This window comes from Neocloeon triangulifer, unplaced genomic scaffold (assembly GCF_031216515.1).
Source record: "Neocloeon triangulifer isolate White Clay Creek 2 clone unplaced genomic scaffold, ASM3121651v1 ptg000013l, whole genome shotgun sequence".
NCBI lineage: Eukaryota > Metazoa > Arthropoda > Insecta > Ephemeroptera > Baetidae > Neocloeon > Neocloeon triangulifer.
In genome coordinates, this window is record NW_026775555.1 from 537,899 (window position 1) to 561,542 (window position 23,644).

Below are 23,644 nucleotides of genomic sequence, written 5' to 3' on the forward strand. Positions count from 1 at the left end.
TCAGGACTTTCTCTGCGCTTTCGTCACGATGGCCCTCTAAATTAAATTTTACCAGAAAAACGCAGTCTCGACAGCCCCGGCCGGCAGGAAGATGCACGACAAAAGTGCGACACGGGAAAACCAAATAAATGAGCCTGGCGCGCGTTGAATAAAATTAGATTCACGGTTTTACCCTACCTTGGGATCACGGCGACGGTCCCTGGTCCGTTTGGGGTCCTCGGCAGGTCGGCAAAATCCTCCGTCGGCCCAAATTCGGCGAGATAGGGCAAGAGGCGACATTTTGTTTACACTTTGCAGTTTGCGACTTTGCACACAATGGAATGCACACCACACACTCTCCCCCTCCTCCCTCCATCCTGCTGGCGGTGGCTGCTGCTGCTCGAAGACGAGAGCGAACAAGTCAGGACGGGGTTGAGAGACGCTCGTGGCGCGAGAGACAGGCAGAAAAATAAAAATGACATCGTGCCGATTAAATTATCAAATTATAACGCGTTTAATAATAACCTTCATATTTGCAGCATTGATCGGAGATGAAATGAAGTGACTTTTGATTTGATTTTGAAATCAATTTTTTTTTTTGAGCTAAGTTATTAAGCATTTTGCGGTATTTTTTTTTAATGAATATTTCATAAACAAGAAACATTATTAACAATAAATACTTGCATAGAAATTGTAGCCAATTAAATTACCTTTCTTTTTAGTTTTAAAGGCAATGCCGCCAGATTGTTCTTTTTTATTTACATTTATATGACTCAAATTCAAATTTTGATTTTTTTACGGATGAAATAAATTTTAAAGTATTTTTTAAACATAGCCATTCAATTGGAAATTTAATACTGATCCTTCAAGTGAATTTTAAAAAAAATGTAAACTAGACATAACTAGACTTGTACTCTTGTATGTGTATGAGTGACAGTTTTCTGAAAAGTGCCTATCGACCGCAACAACCGTTTGGAGCTGCAGTTGAATTAATTTGTTAATTTATTGACGATTAATTATTTTTTACATAGATTTTACGAAAGAGCAAACATTAAATTTCCATTTGAATGGGCATGTTGAAAAAAATCTATAAAATTAATTTCATCCATAAAAAATCAAAATTTGAGTTCGAGTCCTCCAAATGTAAATAAAGAACATTCTGGCGGCAATGCATTTAAACAAAAAAGGAGGATAATTTAATTGGCTACATTTTTCGATGAATGTTTAATTTTTTTTTCTTTGTATAAATTAGTATATAAATATTGTATAAAATGATCAAAGTAATATTGCAAATATTCAGTCAAAATGCTTAATAACTCAGCTGAGTAAAAAAAGGATTTGTTAAAAAAAACGTCATTATATCACCTATCTAGTTAATTAGTTGCAATTTATTTGTTTATTCTCCATCCAATAATAAAGTCATGAACACACAGCAAAAATCTATACGTAAAAAGTACAGAAATATCAATGCTGCAAATATGAAGATTATAATAAAACGCGTTATAATTTGATACTTTAATCGGCACGATGTCATTTTTATTTTTCTGCCTGTCTCTCGCGCCACGAGCGTCTCTCAACCCCGTCCTGACTTGTTCGCTCTCGTCTTCGAGCAGCAGCAGCCACCGCCAGCAGGATGGAGGGAGGAGGGGGAGAGTGTGTGGTGTGCATTCCATTGTGTGCAAAGTCGCAAACTGCAAAGTGTAAACAAAATGTCGCCTCTTGCCCTATCTCGCCGAATTTGGGCCGACGGAGGATTTTGCCGACCTGCCGAGGACCCCTAACGGACCAGGGACCGTCGCCGTGCCCCCCAAGGTAGGGTAAAACCGTGAATCTAATTTTATTCAACGCGCGCCAGGCTCATTTATTTGGTTTTCCCGTGTCGCACTTTTGTCGTGCATCTTCCTGCCGGCCGGGGCTGTCGAGACTGCGTTTTTCTGGTAAAATTCAGAGGGCCATCGTGGCGAAAGCGCAGAGAAAGTCCAAAGCCGAATCTTTCAATCGCCGACTGAGCAGATATGAGCGCCGAATTTTCGGTCACCCAGCAGCATGATGTGATGCATCATCAAATGCGTTAAAACCTATAAAACGATGAGGGGCCCTTTAAATGTTGCAAAAGATTATTTCATTAATATACCATTTAAAATGTGCCATTTAAAATCTTAAACCTTGAAATGAAATGATTATTGATTTCCTTAAACTTTATAACTACTCAACTGAAGAAGTTGAGAGAACGAACACGCGACAATAAAATACTTGGATCCTGCCTCAAAATTGCTTAAGACTGAGACTGAAATTGAAGAAAATTTAAACATTATGTACATTCTTTATAAAAAAAAAAAATTGAAATTACTTTTTACTCTTCAGCTTGAAAGTTCCCCGTTTTAATTGGTTTTATTGGTTTTAATCCAACTCAAACTTTGTGGATGGAAGTAAAAATAATTATGATCATGTCACTGTTCCTACCAAGAGGAAATTTAATTAAAACCATGGCATCAGACAAAAGGAATAAGCCCCTCCTGTTTAGTAGGTCGCACATTCGCATTTTTTAGATATCCTTTTTTCTCTTTGTCTTCACCATACATTCCTCTCTTGACGCACACTCCCACTTTCCTTTACATTCATTCCAAAGTACACACTCAATAAATCAACCTTGAAACTTGAAATAACGGTCTTATATATTTTCTCTTTCATCCAGTTTTTACTTATGCAAATCCAATTAAAAGACAAAAACACCTCAACAATAACGACTCATTCCATATTAAAAGCAGTTATAATTCACCGATCTTGTAAGAACAAAAGGTCAATGTTGCACGCTCCTGAAATCAGCTGCTTCGATTAATCATTCAACAGCTAGTTTTACCGTCTCAGAATGCAATGCAGTGGAACAAAACGGACTTTCATAAGCAATAATGAGTATTAAGCTTTTCTCCGTGCTTTCGCATTCTCGCCCGTTTGTTTATCCACTGAGAAGTTCTCCGACATATGTTAATTGCACTGCTTTCCGAGTCAGTAAGTTTCAATGTCATATAGTGTCACACCAATAGATCTTTCGCTCTCGTTTTATTGAAATTGCGAGCCCACACATCCACGTGCATATGTATCTTTATGTAGAAAAAATCACTTTAATTTGAGAATTACAGCTTTCAATTAAAAAACTCGTAGGAGGAAATGTTAAAAGGCCAAAGTAACTTGACAAAGTGATGAATGAAAGTAAACCTTACAAAAGTGCAATCAAACTAGAAAAGGCTTTCCTATCAAAGTTCTTTCAATCTATTTAATTCGACTTTACACGTAATTTTGAATTTCTATTCAAAAAAGAATATAATTGCAAACATCTCACGTCTTTTTTTACTTTGAAGCTTTTAAATAAAATACTTCCTAGCGCGCAATTGCCTCACATCAAGAGTGACGATTTGTTTTCTCGCGCAACAACTCTCTTCTTTACTATTATTATTTTTTTTTATATAAATGCCGTGTGCGTATTTATTTTTCCGGCGACTTACTCACTGTAGATCAGAATGAAAGGGCACAAAAGTTTTATAAAAATATGCCTTTTTTCAATTAAACCCTGTCGGCGCTTGACGTAATAACTGGCTAATTATCACTTTCTCCGCCGCCGACACTTCCAGGGCTAGAGCTGAATACAGACGTTCGCCTAATAAAAGTGCAATCACGCATGCAATTCCTTGAATGATGGCACACGTGATGCAACGAGATTCGCGCTGTTTTCATCGTGCGATCGACGATCAGTTATTAAGTGTGATTGGTGAGCCGATTGCGTTAGAACTTCCTCGGGGTGATAATTTCTTGCAAATTAATTTTTCCAATAAATTTGTTTCTATTCTCTGAATGAAAATTTTTGTAAAAAATGTACAACAGAATGTAATCATTTTTATCGATTAGCAGCAATAAAAAGACGGCCCGAGCAGGATGATTTATTTCTTCATTAAATTTCTCTGGAGGTTATTTCTATTTAGACATTTATTATTAATATTATTGTTGTTTATTCTCGTTTGAAAAATGACATACATGTTTTATGGCAATTATCACAAAGCAAATTGAAAGAAAAAAATTTTGGGAGGGGAAATGTTCTTGGACAAGAAAAGGAACAGCTTTGGAAAATTTCAAGAACTGATTTTCTTTTTAACCTCTAATTTCTTCTAACATATGGGAAAAGTTTTTAACTTTTTCGTTTTTTGCCAAATTGAAAATTAAGATAATTGAGGTTAAAATTTACACTTAACTCTTGGGAAACATATAGATAAAGCTTTAACAGTGCGCCTTCCAAAAATTAATTTTTCAATATCCTCCATTTACTCTCATTAATCAAAAGAACTCGCGATCGGCCTTTGATTGTTGTTAGAAATAATGATAATGAACACACCCCACACTCAATGAAAGTGTAATTGCCACGTGGACTTTCGATATTTCAGCACAATTTCAAACCTTTATTTTTATCATAGGCCGGTTTGCCTTCCTTTTCGCCGTGTTTAACTGAGCGTAACACCCATTACAGATACATGTATTTAACATCTGGGTTGTTTTGCAACGTGGTCTCGACTTCTTACGCTTTATATAGACACCTATTGACATGGCTGAATTGTTGTTCAATCGTTTTGTTATCAACATGAGAGAGCCACAGGAAATTTTACACAAAAGAAAAACTCGCTGTCCAAGAAAGTAGCGACGAAAAAGGAAAAGTAGCTCTGATAAGTGAGCAGTGCACTTAAGTTCCCATCGTGACTTCAACTTTGGCGGTCATTCAGATCTCCCAATTGTCTACTCAAGCAACACCCACACTTTCATTCAAATCTTGGCTAATACGTGTGTTGGTGATTTCGGATGTTATGAAACTTTCAAGAATGCAGACTGCTGTTTGCTAACAGCTCAAAGTGAGGAAATTACAAAAATAGGGATTAAAATGTGCATATATTAATTGACTTTAAATACAGACATATTATAAAGGTATCAGGAATTCTTATTATTATTTATTCTTCTCGGTCATATTCCTCTTATATATCCCTTTAAATTACACCTAATATAAAAAGAAGGACAATAAAGGAAAACATTAAGTTAAAGACTTCTTAAGTAGCTACCTAATTAATAAGATTGAATGAAATTTTAAATTATGCCCAAATTATTCTTGTTCTTCATTTTGACTTCTTCTCTTGTGATATTGTGCGTTTTAGAAGATGTGCTAGTTGTCAACCCTTACTTCTCTTTTTCATATTTCAAATTTTGCATCGACCAAGAATTAATAAATAATAATAACACCTCTTATGAGTACGATGCCAATTTTATTTCTTATTTGAATTGATTTGTGAAGAATAAACAACAATAATAATGCAAAGAGGATAACGAAGTCTCTTCTCACGGCGGAAGTTCACTCTCGCAAATGCATCATGCATTTTTACTTGTATTTTCATTATTTTCCAATAGAAATGTGCTGCACGACTGAGTATGTGGACTTTTTTAGCTGTATAAATAAATAGCACTACCTACGTGGATAGATGAAAGGAAGGCTACCGGTGTACGTGCTGGAAATCTCTGTACGCCATCTCTCATCTTGATCTTTGGCCGGAAAACTCTCGATTTCATTCGTTTCACCTCCTGTTAAGTCCATTCAAATGCGCACCATTGGAATCTCACTGTGCAGAAATTAACTCGTCGGTGAGAAAGTTTCCCTATCAGTGTTAACTAAAAAATTGTATTCAAAAATAATCTTTGGATCAATTTCTGCTTGGATTAGGGGGTTTCTTTGCTTTTTAATTTTTAATCGGCACATTTTATGTAGAATTTTTATTGCTGCTTTGGATGTGGTCTTTGTTTTTATTCTCTCTCTAACCGCGAATTACAGTTAGGTAACAAAACTGCTGTCTATTAGTTTGTGCTAAAATCGTAATGTCAAGTTCGTGGAACAATAAATATTAAAAATATCATTGAAAAAATAAAAGAGCTGTATTGTAACAGCTTTAGAGAGGAAAAATAATACGGGGAAATTGCTTTTTGGCCAATTGCAAGGTGAATTGCAAAAATTCTGCACCATTGACCTTTGAGAGCATCTCTTCCATTTCGTCAAAGCTCTTTAATTTAATAATACCAAATTCCCCCTTCGTAAAAGATGATTCAATTACACCTTTTGGAAAAAGATGAAAGGAGAATCGACACATTTCGTTCAGATGGATTAGTTTCATTCATCAATATTGAATTATATTAATGGCGTGCGAGCTCCCTCAATCACGAATAATTATGTTAAATTTGAAATATTTTGGATATGTTTTTTGTTATTGCTATTTTTATTGACTTGCTGTAAAGACAAACTGGAGATGTACGATATACGTATACATATGACTAATGCAATAAATATTAATCTAATCTAATCTAATTATCATGGCCAGAATAATTAAACGCAAATATGGCTTGTCAGTTGATGCGTTATTATTCTGCGAGCACTTTGACAACCTGAATTTACTGGAGTTTTGGCGGTTAAATATAGTTAAATTGAAATGAAAAGTTTATTAATTTGATTTGGCAAGAGTTTTTATTAAAATGAACATACATCGCGTAATTGTTGCATCATCTGTTGTTGCAGTGCAAAATTATTTATGTAGGCTTGAAGAGTTGCAGAAAGGTCGCTTGAGACGTTGACACGCGCTTGAGAGCGTAAAAGCAAACACACATTCGCGCATTAATTGTTATAACTCTAACTCGACGCGCGGCTTATTATGCATTATGATTATATAATGAAAAAAAGAGTGCAATTGCTTTGGGAAGCAAACCGACCTACTTCTCAGGGCAGCCGCGAGTTCTGAAATCGCATTGGCTGATGTTTGCATGCTCACGATGGTTTATGGGAAAAAAGCAAAAGCGTGCATGCGACAGATGCGACTCATTTAGATGCTCCGGTCACGGAAGGAAGTTATTATTATTTATTTATTTATTCTTCTCGGTCTGTACAAAAATTTTTAAATTGGAGAAAAAAAAGTTTGCCATCTCTTTGCGATTTTGTAATTATTTAGCCATTATTTGTTGGCCTTATCAAGAGCAAATGATATTTCATTTGGAGAAATTCGCTGGAAATAAAAATTTTCAGAATTTAAAAATTTTTTTTTTTTAATGGAGTCCCGCAATAGGGCCGAAAAGATCAATAGGCCGAAAACGGCTGAGCGAAATAATGCTGAAAAGAAACTTGATTTCAGCTGCTAGAATTATTCCTTTAAAACATTTATATATTCTTTTATTTGAAACTCATTTGAGTACAACTTCAACTTAACTTAGAGAATTTTACAAAGCAATTTTCAATGTACAAAATAAAATCAAAGTCTTTCACTTCATTTTCAAATAGTCATCAATTTACTAATATGCGTTTGTATTATATGGAAAATATACTGCTGACGTTGAGTCTGCGACAAAAAGGCGTGAGATGAGCATTAAAATGGTATCAATAATTATCCACAATACATTCCATATTTAAGGCCATGGTTCATGACCGTGATTGAAAACAAAAAGCAAGTATTTTAATGACTTCACGCTTACGGTGCGGCTCTTGAATTTTAATTGGCTGTTTTATTATCCAGGAAAACAAAGCATATTAATTATTTTTAACTAAGCCGCGTGTAACAAAAAAATTCTTTGTTTGGTTTAACCACCTAATGAAGTGCGTGGCTTTCCAGACAAGTCTTCATGTGCAGTATGAAGATATAGAGCTAGTTCATCACGTTAACTTCATGGGGAGGAAATCATGAGGGATATTCAGTTGCTAAGTTAGTACAGCACTTTCCGGCACTTTCCATAAGCTAGCTTAGCAATGTGTATCCACACATATTTTCCAATTTAAATTTTTAAATCCCTAAATAAATTTTTGTCATAAAATGCAAATAGAGGGTATCTTAACAAGTTCGGTAAATATAATAATACTTTTCCTCTATGATTTGTTAAATTATTATTAAATATTGACTCAATAAATATTCACGGTACATATTTTGAGCCCGTTTTACTATGATCGCCATGAACTTTTAAGACTTATACACGTGTTGTGCTTGAATACTTAACCACGCGTGTTACCAAATGCCCATGAGGTAAAATTGAATTATTGCAGCCCGCGTCTATTTTCAGCAAAAAATTGCGGGTCTTCGGTCTTCGCCTTGACAAGTGTGCTCGTTTTCCACTTGTTGCACTCTCCTTATTTTGAGCCAACTAGTGACGATGCATCTACACATACCAGTGAAGATGCGCGGCGTGTAATCGACCAAGCGCAACTGCAGCATTGCGCAATTGCACATTAACACAACTCCTGTTATGACATTTTGTTTTCTTACCCATAACTTTTCTTCCAAGATGCATGCTCGCGGCCGTGACATCTCTATGTTTGTCTGTTTGGGTGCTAGTTTGTGTTTGTCTACCTATTTATTTATTTAATTTTAAATCTGAGGCCAAATGCTGACTGTCATCCTCAACAATCCAATTCGTTTAATGATAATAATGAGGCATTATTTTATAAATTGAGTGCTTTTGTTGTGGTGCTGGCAGAATGAAAATTCCATGTCTGCAAGGTAATTTTAACCTTGACTGCTTAGTATTTTGACCGGATAAGTAAGAGGATTTTTTTCATAAATAACAACAATAATATGCTGGTGCTTATTTATTTAATAGAAAGGATTGGGTCATTGGCCACTTAGCACACATTTATGGCTGTCATAATGCTACTTTTTTGAAGTCACCTTTTAACTCTGGTAGAGCCTCAATATAAGCAATATATATTGGCAGTAAAACCCATCGATATACTTATAATTTCTTTCTTCTAACTCATTAACTTATTGAATAATCTAAAAACAAAAGTTTATTTTCTTTTAAATTTATAAAAAAATAAATTGCAATTTTTAAACTTTTTTTGTTTAGTCATCAAAATTGATATCGAAACTCCGTTTGATAAAACTCATGCTAGACAACTCTCGACCCGCAAAAGAGCACTTCAGAAAACATTCGTCCCAAGCAATTTTCCGAAATGAATTCGTTCTTCTAAGAAAATACAATATTGTTTATCTTTGCGCAAGAATAGGCAGTTGCAGCATGTGTCCCTTTCAAACAACCAAGGCGCGTGAAAAAATAGAAGACTTAAATGCGCGTGCATGTTTTCTAAAAGCACATTTCAGTGCATTCAGGCTCAATAGTTATTAACAAAGCAAATCACTCCGTTCTAACACGATTTTCACCTGCCCTTTGTGTCCGACCTTTCCCCCGCCGCATGCATTCAAACTCATCAATTAAAGCACACGTCACTTTTGAAAACAATGAAATCTCTTCCTGAAAAATAGCAGGACACCTCTGATAAAGCCCTTCACGAAGAGTATCTACATCTTCATGCATGTTATTTGTTGAGATTATATAAATTTCACTCTTACGCACGCAATGAGGTGAACATAAAAATATAAAACGATTGCGCTCAAAATTCAAAACTCTATTAACAGCGAGATGTGAACTCGCGAGCGAAAGCAAACTTATTTTTTATAATTTTGTCTCACGTCTCTCATCCTGCTGACGAAAAGGTCTTTGAATAAAATATTAAATAATGCGAAAATTGCACGCAAGTAGATTATAAAACTTAAGAAGAAATTTTTGCTGAGCCAATCCAAAGCCACGAGCTCTCGCACACTAAAACGTGCAAAATCCTTCCTCTTGCTTCTGGGCGTTCATTGCCATCCGCCGTCCGAATTATTCAACACATCATCCTGCTCTGCCACGCATTAAAAATAATATACTTTCACCTTTATTAATGAGCATTTTTATCAAGCTTGTTACGCATTTCCTACGTAACCGCTCGCTCGGAAGGATATTAAAAAAGCGCCAAAGACCTTAAAGGCAACAAAACAGGATTCTTAATTTTAACAACCCGGACGCGACCCGCGCCCTGTAATCAGAAAACACGCTAGGATTTGCCAAAATTCGCCTTTTAGTACAAGCTGCTCCAGTATTAATTATTAATTTTTTTTCTTAATCTAGATAGGATAAGTAAAAGGTTTATTAAACATCATAGTGTACAAATACATATTACATGATGTAGATACACAATTACAATATTATAAAATTTATATCTATATCTATTTAAAATTACTTTATGACAGTTTTTTATAAATCGATCAATTCATTGGTAGCATTAAAAAATATGCTATGGTTACGGGAATTACAAAAATGTGAAATATTTAGATGAATAAATCTTTAAAAGAGCTTAAGAGACTTAAAAGTTGCCAAAATGAAGCAAAAAATGAATTGAAAAATTGAAACCGAGTGAACCTCGTTGCAAAGAAAAAATGAAAAAATATTTTGTAACGAGGTTTGCCCGGTTTCAATTTTTCATGAAATCCGCCTCGAGTGTTAGCATTCAATTTAAATAATGATTTTATTGTAATTAATCATTTATTTATAATAATAATCTGAGTTTTCGAATATATTTCAAAATTAGCCCGGGCCTTCCTAAAATAACAAACATTTTAATTCAAATTCAGTAGCAAATATACAAAATTAAATACACAGCGTAATATATTTTGTTAATAAATATTTTGGATTTACTTCCAAGTTTGACATCGATCTTGATTTTTGGAAGCAGAGTCATTGCCACGTATGTACCAAAATCATGAGCCGTGCTAGGTATCTTGTAACATGTTTACTTGCATACGCGCCCGGGCCGCAAATGTGTATCATTTTAAGTTCAATCTGCTTGGTGGGCACGTACATAAGGTACAGAGCGCGCCTTTGATCTCTCACTTTCTAAACTTTCTTTTTCTTCTCGGTGCACCTTCTCAGCATCATCGCGCGCTGCAGCACTAGACCGGCGAGTGCTTGCAGTACCACATCATCAAGTACGTGGCCCGCGGCACCGGCTTGTCTGATAAAAACTGATTAATAAGACCATAATACGTTTAACAATCTAAAAAAGGGCCTTTGTGAAGAAAAACAATAAAAATTACACCACAGAATATGAGGTCATAAAAATTAAAAATATCGATATAATTAAAACTTAACCTATTAAAGAAGAAAAGGTTTTTTGGTTAATAGCGATTTATTTTATTAAAAATCAAATTTTATATTTGTTTACATTTTTGCCTGGCCTAACACAGGAGTACGCGTGCAATTTGGAGACACGCACGGCGCTGAGCTTAGTTTACGTCGTGTCTCTCTTTCTCCCACAATGAGATTATCGCACATCTTTCCTCTTAAAAGCTGGTGAGGTAATTATGACTTTGCAACACCTGCCCTGCTGTCTTTTCAGCGTATAAGAGACGCGTGTGTGTCATGAGCAAATCCCTACAACGATCAAAATAAAAATTTATTGATCTGGTTTATAATTCAATTCAATTCAATATAATTTTATTTTGGTATAAGCTAACGTACACAATGTATACAGCTTTTACAAAACATGTCAATAAAGGATATATTCTAGTCTGATTCTAAAGTAATCATAGTTTTCAAAGCAAAAAATTCACTCATGTCATAAAACTGGTTTTCCATCACGTAATATTTCACATTTTTCAATAGTTCTTCATCAGATTTACATCTTTTTATATTAATAGGCAGCGCATTAAAAACTCTAGGTACCATAACAGCAGGACTTTCTACAGTTATTTGGAGTCTACACCTATTTTCAACGAGATCATTCTCACTCACATTAGACTGATTGCCACGCGTAACTTTCCTGCTGTCCACTACTCCGGGGTCACTATACCTTTTAAACATTTTGCGATTTCTAACAAGGAACTTAATACACTCGAGGATATAAAGGGAGTAGACAGTTAATATTCCGTATTTCTTAAACAGTGGTTTACAAGATTCCAAAGCCTTATACCACTTTCCATAATATAATCCAGCAAGGGCACGCAAAACTCTCTTCTGGGCTACGAATACATCTGACATATTACTAGAGCCACCCCAGACAATAATTGCATACAAGATATGACTCTGTACATGGGCAAAGTAAATCATTTTCAAAACATTATCCGATACTTTATGTTTCAGTTTGGTAAATTGATATGTTACGGACCTTAGTTTATTCACAACATGTTTACAGTGCTCAGCCCAATTCATAGTATCAGTTATTTGCACGCCAAGAAGTTTACTATGAGCTACTATTTCAACCTCTTTTTCGTTAATTTTAATCACTGGTGCCACGAGATTTCTAGTTTGATGGGTATGAATTTGAAGTAATTTAGATTTGTCACAATTAATTTTTAGGTGATTTTGTTTAGCAAAGTCTATAAAGTCACTATTAGTCATTTCAGTCTTGTTATTTACATCACCAAAATTTTCACCTCGTATTATTGCAGTTGTATCGTCAGCAAATATAACAAGTAACGCCGCCACAATACTGAGGGGCATATCATTAATATACGTTGTAAAGCTTGTAGGACCAATTATCGTACCCTGTGGCACACCCATATCACTCGAGATAATATCAGACTTAATTTCAGTTACAAAGTGATCACAACCGATATTTTGCAATTGTACATATTGTTTACGATTCGTCAAGAAGCTGAACAACCATGCGAGCGATTTACAGTCCAAACCATATTTCTTTAATTTCTCAATTAATAAAGGAGGATATAGAGTGCCAAAGGCATTACTAAAATCATATAATATTACATTTACTTTTTCCTTGGCTTCTAGAGCGTCATACAAGTTCGTTACATAATTATAAAGAGCAGTGACTGTACTTTTATTTTTGCGAAAGCCATGTTGTTCTGGTGAGATAATGTTACAACTATCTAGGTGTTGTTCAAGCCGGCTTAGGTAAGCTTTTTCAAATATTTTCGATATTGAGGGTGTTATTGCGATAGGTCGGTAATTTGATGGGTCTTCTCGTTCACCTTTGTTTTTAAATATTGGGATAATTTTTGAGAGCTTCATATTATCCGGAAATTTACCTTCGGAGAATGAGTTGTTAATAATATATGTAAGTGGCAAAGTAATATACAGCGATATTTTTTTAAGTACATTTACGGAGATGCCATCCCACCCTGATGAATTTTTAGAAGGGAGGTTTTGAATTATACTGTATATTTCATAATCAGACATGGGTTCGAGATGAAATTCAGGGAATAGCGGTTCACTATCACAAATATTATCATGCGGAGCAGCTGGCTTATTTTCAACAAACATTTGATTGAGGTAGTTAGCTATATGTAATTGAATGTACTCTTTTTTATTAGCAGTATTAAGTTCCCTAATTGGTGCTAGACACTTGTTTATTCCTATAGATTCATTGATAATTTTCCATGCGGCGCTAGATTTATTATTAGATCCATTAATTTTTTTATCATTATATTGCCGTACTTCATTGTTAATACATTCTCCGACCTGTTTCTTCATCATTTTTATTTTATTTTTTAATACAGATTTCTGTTCGGGATTATTTGTAATTTTACTTTTTTGAGACAATTCTAGTAATTCTTGCCTCAGTTTTTTTGTTTCAGCAGATAGTTTTATTTTCCCGATTTGATTGGCTCTATTCACAGTTTTTTTCATTGGGAAGGATTCACCAAAATAACTTATTAATTTACTCATGAATACTTCGCTTTGCTTATCGACACTAATCTCATTATACACTGCGCTCCAATTTTCATTTTGTAAAAAGTTAGAGAATTTTTGCCAATTTAATTCATTATAGTCTCTAATAAATGAAAAAGAATCCTTTGCTTTTATAATCGGAATATCCATACTTGCGTGGACTGCATTGTGATCAGAGAATGGCGCTGGGAGTACAGCACAGGTAGTAGCACATGAAATATTAGTATAAATATGATCTATTAAGGAGCCAGAATTATTTTCCTCTCGAGTATTTTGAGTGTTATTAACCAGGCGAAGGGAAAATGAGTTTGTTATTGATTGTAAATTCACAGCATGAGAATTATCATTATTTAAGTTTATATTAAAATCACCAGCTATTATCACATTTTCATGAAATCTCTTTTGACCAACTAGTGTTTCAAATTGCTCTAGAAATTTAGGGATTTGGCAATTAGATTTTAGATTACTTGGTCTATATAAACCTAATAAGCTTATTTTCCTATTATTGAATATTATGGAGGCACCACAGATTTCAAACTTCTTTGGGATAGATTTAATTTTTAATTTTTGAACTTTGCAATCTAATGAATTATTTTTAAGTATCAACACTCCTCCTCGTTCTTGATTCGCTCTACCAAAATACGCAATGAGTTGATAACCATCAATTAGAAAATTAGTTACTTCTAGTTCATTTAGCCAATGCTCAGTCACAAAAATGAGATCTGGTTTCTTATCCAGATTATAAATAAAATCACTAAAAAGTGCTAACTTATGTGGCGTACGTAGGCCCTGCGCATTTAAATTCAGTATTGCTAAATTATTATTTCTGCTCTTATTATTAATATTACTATCTACTTGGCTGTCGCTTGGGATTTGCCCCCCAGGTTTTTTCGCTGTTGATGTTGACGCTTCGTTACGAAGGCACTGGATGCAGGTGATGCTGGCAACGATGGCGATGCAGATCTCGGTCTTGGTTTCTGAAGGTCTTTGATTTTTTCCCTCGAATTCAGTTTCCCATAGATGTTAGTCTTTAGCAAGCTGGAAGCAAGAGTAGCCTTAGCCGAGGTCACGCTAGACGTTTTTGGGTCGGACTCACCTTGGCGGGTGGGGCCAGACGCGGACGGTTCTGATATCTTTGTCTCCTTGTCCACGCGTCCGATGACCCCACCCTGGTGAGTAGATAGCTCAGTGGCGCCATTTATAGCCGCGCCCGGCCCAGGTTGAGGCTGCTCTGCGTCGCTATCTGGTTCAGGATTTACACTGGAAACAATGGCCTCATTACTCGACGACACAAAAGACCCGTCCATCTCAGCTGAGACGTCGGCCACCAAATTCAGGGATGACTCACCTTGACGGGCGGGGCCAGAAGCGGACTGTGACCTGGTCTCCTCACCCACACGTCCGATGACCCCACCCTGGTGAGTGAATAGCTCAGTGGCGCCATTTAAAGCCGCGCCCGGCCCTGGTTGAGGCTGTACTACGTTGCTCGTCGTCATTGGCTCAGGTCTAGACAGGCTAGAAACAGGGGCGTCGTCAGTCAGTGGCAAAGGAGATCTGCTCTCATCCGCAGCAACATTGGGTTTTAAAAAAGAAACTGACTCACCTTGGCGGGCGGGGCCAGACGCGGACGCGGACTGCTCCGACACCCTAGTCACCTTGTCCACGCGTCCGATGACCCCACCCTGGTGAGTAGACAGCACTTTGGCGCCATTTAAAGCCGCGCCCGGCCCAAGTTGAGGCTGCTGGTTGGTCTCTCCATCGAGCACTGGCAGCGGAAGGCCTCGCCGAACCATCATCTTCTCCAGGTCAGTTGCCAATCGGTGCGGGGAGCGCCTTTGAGGGTTTTGGACGTTTTCGGGTTTCAGCTCGTCCGCTTGGTCCAAAATATCAGGTGGACTAGAGTTATCAGGGTTCCCCTTTTCCTCTTCAGGAGCCAGAGCTGCAAAGGACGATGCACTGGAAAAGTCAGGCTGCGTTACATATTCAGGTTTCCTCTGTGCTTGACGAGCAAAGGCGCCTCTCCCCTCTCCTGGGTGGCGGTAGACAAGGATGTCGATGTTTAGGCCCCTGAAATCCTGCAGAATGACCTGCCTCACCCACTGCCACGGTTGTTTGTCGAGGCCGGCACCGATCTGGGGCATAGCAAGGACCGGTATCTTTTTAATATGGCATTGGTGGGCCAACTCACGGATCGTCCTACGGAGCTCCTCACGTCGAGGGAGGCAGTACCTGGAGAAAGGCTTGGTGACCAGGTGAAATATATACCTTGTCACCCTGCCATCGATGGAGAGCGGAATCGCTGCGACTTGTCCTGGCCTCCACTTTCGGCTGCGCAGATATCGCAGTACTGGGTCCGGGCAATAACGCTGCCGCATCTCAACCGCAAGTCCTTTGCCCATCACGAAGTCGCCGCCGACACAGTGGCAAAGAGAGGCATCTTGAGGCGCGTCTTGAAAAAGATTTTCGTCCAGTTCAACCATTCGCGGGCCATTATATTCAAATTGTTGTTGTTTTGGCTGAGCAGGCTGCTCATTGGTCCATTCGACTAGGTCTGTCACTTCATTGGTTGAAGAAGAGGACGACATTTGCGGGACTTTCGGGGCCAGGACGCGCACCTTCAGGTCGTCGACAGCAGTCTGGATGTGTGAAACACTTTCCTGGAGCACTTGGAGAGCCGTTCTAATGCAGATGGGGGCCGTCGTAGGATGGCCAGCCGGCTGCCCGCAGCAGCATGGGTTGTCCGTCGGCGACATTTCGGCGTCCAATTTCTCAGACAATTTCCGCTCCAAGTGTCTGCCCTCACTCACACCAGCACTTGGGACACCCAGCCACCTGTCGAAGCTCCAAACGGCAGTCCAATCGACACCAAGACGTCCCAAGAGTCGCTCAAACAGGAGCACACAATAGAAGTCACTTCACCTGCCGGCGCATGCGCGCCACCTCAATAGAATGCCCGGTGATACATTCATAAACACAATTTGCAACTAAATGAGGGAATAAATTTACTTATAAAATTGTCCAAACAATTAGATGAAATTCAGTTCAATTCACCATTTGCGAAATCAAATAACATTGGTTCTTATGGCAGCTTCATCTTAGAATGATTGAATCTTTTCAATCCTAAGACATGTTGTACAAAATTAAAAAAAAATATATTGGCGTTGGAAAAATCAAAATTGGTTCAGCGTGGGGCTGTAGTCAGGCGATCAAAGATTTGTAAAAGCTCAAAAAATTGGCTTCAGTTGCCTACTTTACAAATCTTTGATCGCCTGACTACAGCCCCACGCTGAACCAATTTCGATTTTTCCAACGCCAATATTTTTTATTTTGCATCTACTACAACATATCTTAGGATTGAAAAGATTCAATCATTCTAAGATAAGGCTGCCATAAGAACCAATGGTATTCGATTTCGCAAATGGTGAATTCAATTCAGTTATAAACAATTCAGTGCTGTAACTATCTTGTTGCAAGGGAAATTGTAAGCCCAACAATCTTATGAAAACCTTGACAACCTTGAACTAATGACAAGAATTTTTAACGCCTTGCGAAATTTTTTTTGAAAACCCTTGAAATCGACAATTATGTCTTATGTCTATAGACGATTAGAGCATCAATTTTATTTCTATAACAAATTTTATAGTGAGAATTGTACCCTGACTTATTTTAAAAAGCGTGACTTTTCTTGTAACAATGCTTAAAAATATACAGAAGTATTGAATTCCTAAAGAAATTTTATTTTTACTTCTGTATTTTTTGTTTAGCAATGAGTTTACTAGTATGAAAACTTGCACCACATCTGATTAATGTGTCGTGGTAACTTTTAGTTTGCTAATTATAGCTCTTCATTTCATTAGAGTCGTCTGCTTTTTATTCGCTGACCCTGTAAGGGTGGCATATCGATCGATCATAAATGATGCGTAACCAGTGGATGCTACTCTACTCACCTTTATTTTCACTTGAATTATATCCATCCAGCATCACCGGCGTGCATATGTATGCATGATGTGCAAAAAAGATCCTCATGCCAAGGCCAAACACGGTAAATTTCCACCTTTCGCACTTTCCATTCTGCAATAGCTAACGTAGTATATACGCTCAAACATGCATGGTTGTTTCTGTTGTTGCCATGCTGCCGTTTTACTGCTCAATAATTAGCAACTTTCAATCACACTGGTCAGCAGGCAGCATTTGATTGAGGGAAAATTAATGCTATTGCTATATTCAGTATTCAATTCTTGATGCTAGAACTCATAGAAGTTTGAGTTCAGCGTAATTTTACTGATTGATTCATTTCATTCATTTTGTACAATTAAAGAGCCTCATTATAAAAACTCACAAACATTTACTTTTATGATTACAAAAATAAATAAATAAAAAAAAAATGCAAGTTAATTTTTAAGCAAAGTAATGATAATAATAATTCTAATATTATAAAAATTATATCATTGAATCAATAACAAAGTGGTTATTCCGCTGTTATTTATAATCTTAGTTTGGTGCATTTTGCAAGACATAAATCTCCCGGAAGTGAAGCACCAAGCTGATCAGCGCGCGTAATACATTGCACAATGAAATCACACATAATTTTTCGGTCAATTTGCGCCGCCCTGGCCTTTTCCCTTACGCACAAAATCCGCTTGATGGATTTTGCAACGGGTCTTTATGATTTTATAGATTCGCAGAAGCAACACATACGGGCACGAATATTACAAGGCTCGCGACAGCTGTTGGAAATATAATAATTTATGACTGCAAAATGGGCTTTTCTAATAAACACGTTTGAGAAATATGACGTGATCTTAATTGCAAACTTTTCAAAGAGGTTTTCTGACCAAATTATTGAGACATAGACTTAAATCATAAGAATACTACTAACTACTGTAGTATAAAATATTATCAAATTAAAAATGCACCCATTTTTTATATAGGGAGTTTATGAACTTTGACTGGTAGAAGGGACTAGAATGGTGGATAAAAGTTTTTTGATTTTATTTTTCACTACCCCAAAACAATCCCAAAAATTAGAGCCTTGATTCTAAAACTTAATTGTTTTTTTATTTTATTTACATATTTTTTGTCAGGCTTTTTTTAATGGCGGAGAAGGCGTCACTCAATATTGTCTTTATTATTTTATTTTGTTTTTTGGTTTGTCTTCATTGAAATCAAGCATCACTTATTTCGCTGGCATAAACTTAGTTTAGCGGCGACTCGATGATGCTGAAAATGAGACAAACTGAAAAGAAAAGGTTAAGAATTAAAATGGTGTGGGGAATGGGATCTGGTTAAGATTGATTTTGATTAGGTGGGAAATTATGCTGAATTACTATCAGAGGAAAAAATTGACCTCTGAATTAAGTGTGCCGTTTTTATTAGGAATAAATTTTAAAACGATAATACAAATATCATTTTCTTCTGGGTTTAATTTTTAAAACCTGATAAAACTCCAATGATTTTTTTTTTTTATAAATTTAATAGTTTTTTTCTCATGAAAAGCAACTACGTGAGTGAGTTTTGCTAGGAATATTTGAACTCTAAAAGATGACCTTTAGTGGAAAAATAAGAGAGGGTCTTTTTATACATCTGAAGATGAAAATTAAATTCATTACTATTTTTTTTTGCACGGAGAGTAATTAAAACAAATAACCTACTATACAGTTTTGACAAGTGAAATTTCTCACGCTAATCTAATAGTTTTTTCCCTTTGCCCTGAACACGGGTTTTTTTCTCTAAATTTTAATTTTAGACCTGACATGTTCTAAAGTCTACTGTTAATATTCTTGTCTTAACAGAACAACAATAAAATTGAATTGAAAGGAATTTTCAGCACAACGTTAAAAAACTGCTAACAGAAACCCACCCATGCATAAATTTGACTCCGCACACTTTATTTGCAGAAAGAACCTGTTTTCAATAAGTTCACTCGTTCTGCAGAATGAAAATTTTCTTTCACTTCCAATCCCTTTGTTCAAACTTGCTGGCTTAAACGCCCCCACACGTATATATGGACCGTCTAGACGCTCGCAGCTTCCATTTATCAGGTGATATTCAGGTGCAGCGCCAACATCTTCGACCACTTTCACTCAACAGCAGCAGCCGGCAGGGCGATGATTGCCTCTAATTGCGCCAACGGCCGCGGCTGTGCAGTTAAATAATATTGACCCAGTCCCGAAATTGCGCGCTAAAATTCAATTGCTTGGCTGTGCTAATTCCACATAATATATTTTATATACCAAAAAAAAATCGGTAATTTAATTACAACCTGGCATTTTCATTTCTTTCAATAAATTTCAAAATATTAAATAATAATTTTGATCCGATAATGAAATTAATTTTTTTACCTAAAATTTAATTTTAGTTGCAACTTAGGAGTTTCATTGGGTTCAAATTGAGTAACTTTTCCCATACATGAACTCATCAAAGTTAATAAAATTTCGCTCTCATCAATTCAAATAAATTTACCCCCCCCCCCCACCCACCCCAAAAAAGAACTAATTTGTTGGTGCCCTTTATAAAGGGCTCAGGCTGACAAGACGTCTGATGGCCTGATCCTAAAAAAGGTGTTTCTGATAATGATGAATAAAGTTCCTGACCCGGAACAAAAATTTATAATTAAAATTATGATATTAAATTTAAAATATTGATAGAAATAATAGTTATATGATAATTTTATTACTTGATTTTTACTTATTAAAATACACATTATTTTTATTTTCTTTAAATTGAAAAAAACTGCTGTTAATATCTTTTTGTCCACCAGAACAAGAAATAAAATTTTCATAAAATGCTTTGCCATCGTCCTTCCTATGACTTTCATGTTGCACCCAGACAGTACATGGGTGAACGTTCCCAGCAGAGAGCATTTTCTCACGAGTCTACTAATCAACGATAATTGCATTTGCGTCAAGTCGGATGTTGTATTTGTCTCCAACACCGCAGATATCGAGTGTCATCAAATGAATTGCTTTGATAAACACGAGCTGATAGCAAATGACGCTCGCCATAGTCCAGGATTAAATTTCTACTTAAAGATGTATCTCATCTATAATAAACAGCACTGTTGATATTATTGAAAAAATTTTTTAACCAGGAAATGAAGGAGTCGAGCTTGTCTTCGTTGTAAAAATTTTTTTATCCCAAAACAAAACGGCTCTACCAGCTTCGGTCACGGTCTGCGACCCTACTTCATGAGCAAGAAAAATACAAAAAATCAACATCAACATTATGATCCCAAGAATTTTCAATACTCTTTCCAAAAGAATAAAAAACATCGATAGTTATCAAGTGTTTAAGACGGCATAGGAATTAATATTCTATGACAAAATTTTCTATGACGTGCATGATTTTTTTTGTGTAAAATATTGTGAGCTGTATTTTAAATTTAGTAAGCTGCATTATAGTTATATTAAGTTATAGCTGCATTATAGTGACCTATTCCAAAGATTATTTATGTACATATGTTGATCTATATGGAATAAATATTATCTGAATCTTGAATTTTTTACTTGCTCAATTGTGAACGTTTTTTTCAATTCCTGAGAATTCCTCTATATAATCGCGGCGAATTAAATTTCTGGAATAGCGTGGAGATCTTTGCGGCCATAAGCTGCAATTTGGCTTCTTTTATTGCAAGCTGACCTATGAAATTTGCCATTAGGCCGCAAGAGGAAAGTTTGCCGACGCGAGCAACGTGCTTTTATAATCTAGTGATCGGATCATTGCAGACGCACTTGCTTTTGTTATTAAATTTATATCTAAACCGAGAAAAGAGAGAAGAGGGTCAGTCACTACCGGGTGTTGCTTGTGTCACGTGAATGTCAGCGGTTCCTATAGCGGAAAAAAACGCAGTTTTTTTATTTGAAATTTGTTTAGTTTTCTCCTGATCTGTAATAATTACATAAGAAAGTTATTTACCACAATCATCTACAATTACTGTTTTAATGTGGTTAATAATCATTTTGTTGTAAAATGCAAAAATAACTAAAATATCGTAATGGTATAAAATATAATTTATTCAATTCAAATATTTTAAAAAACCAAAAAATGTTTAAAGATATACAAGTTCACAATGAGAGGAGCTTTGTGTTTCAAAAGTAATTTTGCTTCGAATAAAAAGGTTAATTGTTAATTTGAAAATGAGAAACTTTTCTATTTTATAGTTAACTTAAGCTGAGCATAATTAGTCTAAATAAGGAAATGTCAGCAGGCCTCTCGGTTAAAACTTACAAAATATCTGGGAGGTGTAATTTTGGAACATTCTTCATATTATAGGGTAATCTACACCTTCATAAAACACTAATTATAGTTTTATCAGTGACACCACATAAGCGCAAACAATGAAGACATATCAAAACAAAAGCCCTTCCTCCTAAAAAACGATTATGATCCTTAAATGCATAGCAAAAATTAATTTAATGAAGTCGCGGCCAATTTGACGTCAACCACTCAACTCTTGGTATAATTATCTGTTCTCGACAAGCTTTAGCGCGATTTTTGATAAATGTGCCAGACGACCCTGAGACTTATAAAAAAAACTCATCCATATTTTACGCGAAAATTCATAAGAAAAAAAAACAGAAGAATGCATTTAACAAGAAAACGGAAACAACGCTCATGAAGCGTGGCGGCGACAGAGAGGATTTTGTGAAAATGGCGAGAGTGCGTTTAATTGCTAGAAATACTCGCGCGTAACACGGCAGGTACAAACACAAAGGAGACCTTGAATTTCACGACTCGAGTGGAAAAATTAACAAACGCGGAACTCGCGTAGGCAGTGCCAAACAGTGCAATTTTTGGTGGGATGGAATGGCAATTCGCATGAGACTTTATTTTGAATATATTATTCATTTTGCAATAGTTATACATACACGTGTATGAGTGAGAACTGCGTATTATTGTTGTCTGGCTTATGAATTTCTCATTATGAGAGGATAAGTCTGCAATTACAACAACGTGCACAGCTTATCGAGATGCATGCAAAACATCAGACTTACCCTGCTATTATTTTCTCATTTGATTATCACTGTGAGATTGGGTTACAATGTTTTATCCAACGTTGATTTGCAATTTTTCTCTCCAGTCAAAATAATTGGCAATCAGGATCATATAAAGTTTGTTAACTATTTAAGTAAAATAATTTTTTCAGTTTTTCAAATGAATAAACATAAAAAACCCATGGTGTAAAATCCAAATTTAAAAATTTAATTCCCCAAAAGTCATCCATAGGTCTAGAAATTTTGCAAATTAATTATATATAATAATAATTATTGTTAATATTTTGTGTCTTTTGAACGATAATGATTGGAATTATGCATCACTGAATTGTGCTTGTAGCCAAGTAATTTAATTCCTCATTCCACTTGAACATGTATCGAATAATTTATTAATATTTCATACAAATGAACGGCTTTTCCTTGCTTCACGTGAAATACCGTAAAGTGCAGAGGTTGCGAGTTCGTCACGAACCTACACCATACGCGGCGTTTTTTTTCACGTTAGATAATGGAGTGGAGGAGTTACCTAGATACGTTTCCTCATTTAAGAGTAATTGTAGAAAGCATACCATGTATGTATAATGAAAAACGAAATAGCTCTCATTCATATAAAACAGTGATATAAAAAGTTTAAAAATAAATCACTAAATCAGTCATTTTTTTTTCACTTCCTACCAACTATGGTAATTTTAAACATAAAACAAAAGCAATTTGCACCGCCTGGTTGTTATAAACTGTTCCATGAATTCAATTTTTGAGATTATATTAATATATTCTTTTAAAGATGAAATGTTCTGGAAAAATTATTAGTAGTGCAGAAGGCACCAACCAATTTTGTAGTAGTAATTATTGGATTTTTTGAGTTTATTTGTATTTTTTTAATCACTAAACGTTCGGCACAGATGATATATCTTATTGGATATAATTTTGGTATTCCTCTTCCCTCTCTCTTCTTAATATTGGGCCTATCTAAGCAACTCTTAAAGCTTATTGACGAGTTTTAGACGTAGCACGCACATTGCACATGGAATACAACTACCAATTAAATACTTCCTACGCCCACTAAAGCTCATTGCATAATTTGTGCACAAACTTTGTGGTGAAATATAATTTAT

At 35.9% G+C, this 23,644-nt stretch overlaps 3 protein-coding genes across 6 annotated transcripts in view; 1 reads left to right on the forward strand and 2 right to left on the reverse strand.

The window, feature by feature from the left end:
* LOC132198574 (extracellular matrix organizing protein FRAS1-like) overlaps window positions 1-327 on the reverse strand; it is a 63,347-nt gene extending 63,020 nt beyond the window's left edge. Inside the window, exon 1 of one of the 2 annotated variants that reach the window (XM_059622676.1) lies at window positions 178-327. The gene's annotated coding sequence lies outside the window, so the exon portion shown is untranslated. The remainder of the gene's footprint in view (window positions 1-177) is intronic. The other variant, XM_059622677.1, reaches the window with a different exon arrangement.
* LOC132198580 (uncharacterized) overlaps window positions 1-23,644 on the forward strand; it is a 66,926-nt gene that overhangs the window by 6,927 nt on the left and 36,355 nt on the right. The window contains exon 1 of one of the 2 annotated variants that reach the window (XM_059622691.1): window positions 1,660-1,791. The exons of the other annotated variant lie outside the window; for it this stretch is intronic. The gene's annotated coding sequence lies outside the window, so the exon portion shown is untranslated. Of the gene's footprint in view, window positions 1-1,659; window positions 1,792-23,644 lie in introns of those variants that run through there. 2 annotated transcript variants of the gene reach the window in all.
* On the reverse strand, window positions 14,435-16,458 carry LOC132198938 (uncharacterized). Of its 2 annotated transcripts, none has more exons than XM_059623273.1 (2): window positions 14,633-16,458; window positions 14,435-14,574 (listed from the first exon to the last, which is right to left on the reverse strand). In XM_059623273.1, exons 1-2 carry the CDS (start codon window positions 16,287-16,289, stop codon window positions 14,567-14,569), a joined length of 1,665 nt encoding a protein of 554 aa, XP_059479256.1. In that variant the 5' UTR covers window positions 16,290-16,458; the 3' UTR covers window positions 14,435-14,566. The 2 variants fall into 2 exon arrangements, with proteins under 2 accessions (XP_059479256.1, XP_059479257.1); XM_059623274.1 differs by lacking the exon at window positions 14,435-14,574 and having other exon boundaries at window positions 14,657-14,796; window positions 14,885-16,458.

What these genes read in the sequence shown, in the direction of transcription:
- LOC132198938 (XM_059623273.1), bottom strand. Translation starts at nt 16,289, where the DNA reads ATGTCGCCGACGGACAACCCATGCTGCTGCGGGCAGCCGGCTGGCCAT.